The 8,241-nt window shown below is 42.5% G+C and overlaps 1 protein-coding gene across 5 annotated transcripts in view; it reads right to left on the bottom strand.

Moving 5' to 3' along the window:
- The window catches only part of TBC1D19 (TBC1 domain family member 19), a 111,706-nt gene that overhangs the window by 53,820 nt on the left and 49,645 nt on the right, over positions 1-8,241 (bottom strand). For all 5 annotated transcript variants that reach the window (XM_077815776.1, XM_077815775.1, XM_077815774.1 and 2 more), the window contains exons 10-11: positions 7,742-7,780; positions 139-251 (exon numbers count right to left, since the gene is read on the bottom strand). In XM_077815776.1, the coding sequence (XP_077671902.1) occupies positions 139-251; positions 7,742-7,780 (152 nt within the window). The remainder of the gene's footprint in view (positions 1-138; positions 252-7,741; positions 7,781-8,241) is intronic.

An 8,241-nucleotide genomic window follows, 5' to 3' on the forward strand; every position in this document is an offset into this window, starting at 1 on the left:
ATCCATATGGTAGTCTTCAAATGTTTACTTATGTGACAAAACAGATTAAAATTGGCAAAACATTACTAGCAAACATACATATGCTTTTTCAATAGCCAGTTGTATTTTAATCTGATTTTAACCTGGTTTGCCCCTTACCTCAGGCTGATTAGAAATATTCAGAATGAGTGCCCATAATTCAGCTCGGAGTGCTGTTGGACACCCCTGACGGACATACTGTTGGGCTGCAGCACTATCTTGTTCTGTTAAAACTGCAAAATATGTAGATGCCATGAATTTACATAACATACATAATCATACATTTCCAGAAATTGTCATGTCATTTTTAAAAGTTTTAACTACACACACTTTTTTAAATACTGAAAGTATTCTTATCCATCCTCCCCGTGGAAGGAAAAGGCCTGGGTAGAGACTGTCGAATCGTGGAAGTCAACGAATGGCTATGCAGGTGCTGTTGGAGAGAAGGCTTTGGATTCTTTGACCATGGATGGTGTTCCAAGGAGGAGTGCTAGGCAGAGACGGGCTTCACCTAACGAAGAGAGGGAAGAGCATCTTCGCAAGCAGGCTGGCTAACCTAGTGAGGAGGGCTTTAAACTACGTTCACCGGGGGAAGGAGACCAAAGCCCTGAGGTAAGTGGGATACCGGGAGGAAGCATGAGCAGGAGCACGTGAGAGGGGAGGGCTCCTGCCTCATACTGAGAAAGAGGGGCAATCAGCAGGTCATTTCAAGTGCCTATACACAAATGCACGAAGCCTGGGAAACGAGCAGGGAGAACTGGAAGTCCTGGCAAAGTAAAGGAATTATGATGTGAGTTATCCCACCAAGTCTGTTGTTCCAATCACATGACTGGGGTACTGTCATGGATATCCTGTTCAGGAAGGACAGGCAGGGCAGAAAAGGTGGGGGAGTTGCACTGTATGTAAGAGAGCAGTATGACTGCTCAGAGCTCAAGTATGAAACTGCAGAAAAACCTGAGAGAGTCTCTGGATTAAGTTTAGAAGTGTGAGCAACAAGGGTGACTTCGTGGTGGGAGTCTACTATAGACCCACCGGACCAGGGGGATGAGGTGGACGAGGCTTTCTTCCGGCAACTCGCAGAAGTTACTAGATCCGCACGCCCTGGTTCTCATGGGAGACTTCAATCACCCTGATACCTGCTGAGAGAGCAATACAGCGGTGCACAGACAATTCAAGAAGTTTTTGGAAATTGTAGGGGACAATTTCCTGGTGCAAGTGCTGGAGGAACCAACTAGGGGCAGAGCTCTTCTTGACCTGCTGCTCACAAACCAGGAAGAATTAGTAGGGGAAGCAAAAGTGGATGGGAACCTGGGAGGCAGTGACCATGAGATGGTCAAGTTCAGGATCCTGACACAAGGAAAAAAGGAAAGAAGCAGAATATGGACCCTGGACTTCAGAAAAGCAGACTTTGACTCCCTCAGAAAACTGATGGGCAAGATCCCCTGGGAGAACAACATGAGGGGGAAAGGAGTCCAGGAGAGCTGGCTGTATTTTAAAGAATCCTTATTGAGGTTACAGGGACAAACCATCCCAATGTGTAGAAAGAATAGTAAATATGGCAGGCGACCAGCTTGGCTTAACAGTGGAATCCTTGCTGATCTTAAACACAAAAAAGAAGCTTACAAGAAGTGGAAGATTGGACAAATAACCAGGGAGGAGTATAAAAATATTGCTCAGGCATGCAGGAGTGAAATCAGGAAGGCCAAATCACACCTGGAGTTGCAGCTAGCAAGAGTAACAAGAAGGGTTTCTTCAGGTATGTTAGCAACAAGAAGAAAGTCAAGGAAAGTGTGGGACCCTTACTGAATGAGGGAGGCAACCTACTGACAGAGGAGGTGGAAAAAGCTAATGTACTCAATGCTTTTTTTGCCTCTGTCTTCATGAACAAGGTCAGCTCCCAGACTACTGCACTGGGCAGCACAGCATGGGGAGGAGGTGACCAGCCCTCTGTGGAGAAAGAAGTGGTTCGGGACTATTTAAAAAAGCTGGACGTGCACAAGTCCATGGGGCCGGATGAGTTGCATCGGAGAGTGCTAAAGGAGTTGGCGGATGTGATTGCAGAGCCATTGGCCATTATCTTTCAAAACTCATGGCGATCCGGGGAAGTCCCGGACGACTGGAAAAAGGCTAATGTAGTGCCAATCTTTAAAAAAGGGAAGGAGGAGGATCCTGGGAACTACAGGCCAGTCAGCCTCACCTCAGTCCCTGGAAAAATCATGGAGCAAGTCCTCAAGGAATCAATTCTGAAGCACTTAGAGGAGAGGAAAGTCAGCATGGATTGCCAAGGGCAAGTCATGCCTGACTAATCTAATTGCCTTCTATGATGAGATAGCTGGCTCTGTGGATGAAGGGAAAGCAGTGGACGTGTTGTTCCTTGACTTTAGCAAAGCTTTTGACACTGTCTCCCACAGTATTCTTGCCAGCAAGTTAAAGTAGTATGGGCTGGATGAATGGACTATTAGGTGGATAGAAAGCTGGCTAGATTGTCGGGCTCAAAGGGTAGTGATCAATGGCTCCATGTCTAGTTGGAAGCCGGTATCAAGTGGAGTGCCCCAAGGGTCGGTCCTGGGGCCGGTTTTGTTCAATATCTTCATAAATGATCTGGAGGATGGTGTGGATTGCACCCTCAGCAAGTTTGCAGATGACACTAAACTGGGAGGAGAGGTAGATACGCTGGAGGGTAGGGACAGGATACAGAGGGACCTAGACAAATTGGAGGATTGGGCCAAAAGAAATCGGATGAGGTTCAGCAAGGATAAGTGCAGGACTCTGCACTTAGGACGGAAGAATCCAATGCACCGCTACAGACTAGGGACCGAATGACTCGGCAGCAGTTCTACAGAAAAGGACCTAGGGGTGACAGTGGACGAGAAGCTGGATATGAGTCAACAGTGGGCCCTTGTTGCTAAGAAGGCCAATGGCATTTTGGGATGTATAAGTAGGGGCATAGCCAGCAGATCGAGGGACATAATCGTTCCCCTCTATTCGACATTGGTGAGGCCTCATCTGGAGTACTGTGTCCAGCTTTGGGCCCCACACTACAAGAAGGATGTGGAAAAATTGGAAAGAGTCCAGCGGAGGGCAACAAAAATGATTAGGGGACTGGAACACATGACTTATGAGGAGAGGCTGAGGGAACTGGGGATGTTTAATCTTCAGACGAGAAGAATGAGGGGGGATTTGATAGCTGCTTTCAACTACCTGAAAGGGGGTTCCAAAGAGGATGGCTCTAGACTGTTCTCAGTGGTAGCAGATGACAGAACAAGGAGTAATGGTCTCAAGTTACAATGGGGGAGATTTAGGTTGGATATTCGGAAAAACTTTTTCACTAGGAGGGTGGTGAAACACTGGAATGTGTTACCTAGGGAGGTGGTGGAATCTCCTTCCTTAGAAGTTTTTAAGGTCAAGCTTGACAAAGCCCTGGCTGGGATGATTTAATTGGGGATCGATCCTGCTTTGAGCAGGGGGTTGGGCTAGATGACCTCCTGAGGTCCCTTCCAACCCTGATATTCTGTGAATCTATTCTATTATTCTATGGAGGAAAGACAAAGCACAACCCAGGTCAAGTCCCTGCATCAAACAAAGATTCTACCAGCTGAGCTTCTCAAGTCTTTATTTCCATCCACAAATATGTATTCTTTTATTGCGTACAAATACCAAAGGTACATTATATAAAATATGAAAATGTATTTCAACAAACATTTACAATCACTGTATTTAGTTTGACTCTGATATCCATTTATTTTACCGTACTTCTTTCCCCGGCTACTCATGAGCAATGGGCTGCTAATATTTGTTTGATGCTGTCTCTCTCAAAAAGGGATCATTGGGACATTTATTTTGAAAAATACACACAAAATCAGGAGGATTTTGTAAGCAGGACTGTGCTTCTTATTCTGAATTTACACATAGTTGATTCCTGGCCCCAAGGCTACAATGGGACCAGGATTTCACCCACGGGTTATTACCCATTTCCTTCTCTTCACATGTCTTACCTTGCATCTTACTGGGCAATATTCAGCAGCTCAACCAATGGAGGGCTTCCACGTGAAGGGTGGGAAGTATCCCTTTCTATTCCTAAGCCACAGTCAACAAGCTAATTAAGGAAGACCAATGCTGTGCATCTGAAAAACCTAACACACCTCTCTGAAAACTGTCCTCTGACTAGTTCTAATGCAAATAAAAGGACTAGCATTGTAGCCATTTGATTGGGACGGTGCTTCAGTTTAGGCATGATAGCTTTACCACCCAGGATAAGTAGGAGCCTGAAGGGCAGCGTACACTCCCCTGATTTGCCCTAATGCAACAGTCAGCCAATGGGATGGTACCTCTAAAAGGAGGGTTCTCATTGGAAGGACAATTGATATTAGCAAGCAGAGCTAAACAGGGGTCTTTCTGCTCAACCTTGTACTGTACAGTCAATTCTTTGTTCTTCATGCTTCCCTTTAGTTTGACAGAAGCGATTACTGTATTGTTGTCAGTTTTTAGCAGAATGTGTAGCATTGCTGTTGGCAGACAAGCTTCAGGCTTTGCTGTGAATCTCAAAAGCCTTCAGTTTGAACACATTAACGTGCACAACTTTGAACAGGTTATCAATTTTCCCACTCAGGCTTCCCAACTGTGACTGGAGTCAGTTGTTAGCTATTCTGCAATTTATAAGGGTAATCCCTACAGAAGGTATGTGCATAGTTGCACCTCCAGTGTAGGAATGTCTTTCATGGGAGTAGTGGGAACTAAAGAGCATTCATGTCAGATCATCAGGCTGAATGCCCTTTGGAAAGTATCACATGTCCTGGAAAGACATCAATAACCTCAAGAAGCAAATTAGCAGTCATGCTGATGAATGGTTTGGTTGCTACATGGCTTTTGCAAGGACTTCTCAACTTCACTATTAGGTCTCTGAGTAGATGACTAAATTGTAATATACTGTATTAGTAGGCCAAAGTGTGCCCACTTCTATGATACAGTGAATATGCTTTTATGAGTTATCACAGAAGACAAGTTGACTGCCTCTATCTTCTTTGTCCGGACCATTGAGCATAGACTTACATAAATACTACTGCTGAATTCTGCTACCAATATCACGACCAATTTGATAATAGTATGCAAAAATCATAGCTAAGCCAAAGAGTAGGGACTGGTACTGAAGTGGACCAGACCAAGACAAGCCTGACACATCTTGGTGGCTAGAAAAATCTATAGGTGGGAAACTTTCTTAATGATTAATGCTAAAATATCTTCAATAGATTGTGACCAGGGTGGAACATACGAGTTTCACACTGTATCCTTTGTACAGATGAATAAATAAGATGCAATTCTGGGGGGAGTTTCTTAGAAAAGTAAAATATCTTCTTGCTTTACTAACTTTTACTGACTCTGAAGTTCACGATAGGTATGTCACTATTCCCATACATCCTGTGTGATATGGTGGGAGAAATCAGGAAGAAGATTTGGATACTGAACTTAAAAGGATATGCCTCCTTTCCTCCTCTGACTGTGAAGAGACCCAGGGTGCTAGAATAGCCCAAGATGCTAACGGTCCCCACTGGAAACCTAGGCAACAGATCTGTTCTTCATGAACTCTGCCTGGTTCACATCAATAGGTGAGGTGATGAGACAAGAGAAGAGAAAAGGATACAATTCAAAATCCTTGAATGAAGCTGAACAAGTCTGGTTCAGCTGCAGTCAGGAGTCAGAGACTCAGACCTACCAGACTTCTTCGCATTCGCTGGCTGGCCTGTTTCCTAATCTTCTTCAAAAGCTCTTGCTTAGATAAAATATCTTGTTCAAGAAAAGGACACACACATCATGTGGCCAGTTGGTCCAAAGTGAACAAAGGGCCATCTGTTCCAGAATTGCTGGAAGTCTCTGTTTTAACAAATATTTTCTTGGCCTGTAGAGTTCTGTAATAGGTGGTGCACTCATGGCTTTGGGGTTTTTTTTGTTTTCCACCTTTTTTGGCTTCCTAAATGCTTAGATAGAAAAGGAAAAATAAAATACTGCCAAACTACATGCAAAAATGCAAAAACTTGGGAAAAGAAGACAGCCTCAGCAGAGAACAGAACAATATACATGACTGAGGTGTTTCCATCTTATCACTTTTTGCAGAGGCAAGAAACAACCTCACTAATAAATTGGGATGCGTTATGCTGGCTGTAGGAGAGAAAAAGCCTCAGCTCAATAGTGCAACTGACACGAAGGTAGGGACTATCTATCAATGACAACCAAGTCATAGATGGTGACCAAAAGCCTGATCCAATGTCTACTGGAGTCCATAAAAAGACTCCCATTGAATTCAGTAAGGTTTGAATCTGTGCCCAAAACACATAGTGCACTGGTGGCAAACAAGCCTTTTTTCAAGAAGCCTACTTTAGTAAGTGAGAAAAAAATGTAAAAACAGCAATACAGAACTTGACAAGTATAGGCTGCATATAAAGCAGATCTGCCTAATTTAATCTCTTAGCTAGAGGCACAAGCCTTCTTCAGTCCTGCATGTATACTCCAAGCTTTTCTGGCCAACTGCCATATGTTGTGGTGGTTTTTTAAATTGTGTTTATAATAAGGAAGGCGTCACCTCCCATGTAGCAGTCATCACAGTTGCTACAAGAAAGCAAGCAGGTCAGTGGCCCAGACTTTTCTTCACAGCTGATCAAGACTCTGTCTCATGGTTTCATGTCACTCTGTGCCATCCTGTAGAAACAAGGTGTAGAAGACGAAATGGGAAGTAGAGGCTGCTCTGAATGGTTAAGAGATAGGGAGCAGTGAATACATAGGAAAGATACAGGGTTTACTTAGGAAGTCTGTTTTGCAGGGGCCAGGAATTCATTGAGGAAGTATAGGGAAAGGGGGGGATGAGAGGGATTGTACCTCAGCTGATTACACAAAGCCAGAATGACTGGGTGAGGAAAAGAGAGACGAAGGACCTCAGAAAAAGAAAGAGAAGGGAGAGATTCTGCTGTCATCTTAGACCCAGCAGCAGAAGAGGGAAGTGGACATGTTTCCTGAAAATGCTATAGGGGTGCACCAGACTTGCTGTCTGCCCCTTTGAAGATGCTGGCTGGAGGAAATAATAATGAGCAGTTATTGTCTACCCCTAAAGATGTGGAAAGTAAAGACACTGAGTGTTTCTTCTCTAGCAAGGTTTGAGCTAATGAAGGACTTTTTTAATCTGTTTTAAAATTAAGGATAACTTCTCATCCTACAGATACAAGGAGAAGATATAACTAACGCAGAAAGGAGTACATGTGTGGAAAAATGAGTGAAAATCATCCATAATGGCTTAGAGTTGCAGTAGTTATGAGGTTCTGCAATTATGAATAACCATCAAAAGGAATTAGGGTTATATTCTCATCTGATGCATGAGCATAAATCCCATTAACACTAATGAGAATTGTGTGTGCACAGATGGGAAAACAAGCTCTTTTGATTTTAAAATGAAATTCAGAAGTTGCATGGGTTAAGCTATTGCCATAAAGGTGTGTGTCTATGCTTGCTATTTTGCTTTTAGCGAACCAGCTGTAGAGCTATTTATCTGGCAGCTATTGGTAGATGTAAAACGCTAGGTTTTCTACCTTTATACGAACATCCATGGAATTATCCAGGGTGCTTTGTGTTACCATGGGTGAAATATTAAAATATTTCAGGAATGACTATTTGAAGAAGACAGTTATTTAGGATATTCCTAATTCCTCACAGTTTATTACAACTGATATCAAATCCTTACCTGTCTGCCCAACACGTACATGTTCATTTTCAAAGAGTTCTAAAAATATAATGAACGATGAATAAAATTCAAAAATAATGAAGAAAGAATTGACAAAAATACTTCAGCTATTAGTGTGGAAACATTTTGTATTTTTGACTAACAGAAGATTAATTTTGATGCCTGCAAATCATATATGTCTGCAGATTAATACACATCATATTTAACCAATATTTTTACTGCTAATGTTACTATAATTAAAATAGCATCAGCAGCAATATTCTTCTGTAATTTAGACTGAAGGATAGAAATAAAAAAAAATACACACAACACCTTTAATCAGAACATTTTCCACTTCAAATGTCTCTCTATATCCTATAATTTTCCATTCTTTGAGACCCTAGAGTTGTTTCTACAGAAATAATAGTGTGCATACAAGAAATAAACCACCATTATGTATTATTTAAACCACAGAATATTAACACACAATTTTTTCTGTAATATTTTCTAGAGCATGGACA

The sequence above is a fragment of the Eretmochelys imbricata genome, chromosome 4 (genome assembly GCF_965152235.1).
Source record: "Eretmochelys imbricata isolate rEreImb1 chromosome 4, rEreImb1.hap1, whole genome shotgun sequence".
In the NCBI taxonomy this organism is placed as follows: domain Eukaryota; kingdom Metazoa; phylum Chordata; order Testudines; family Cheloniidae; genus Eretmochelys; species Eretmochelys imbricata.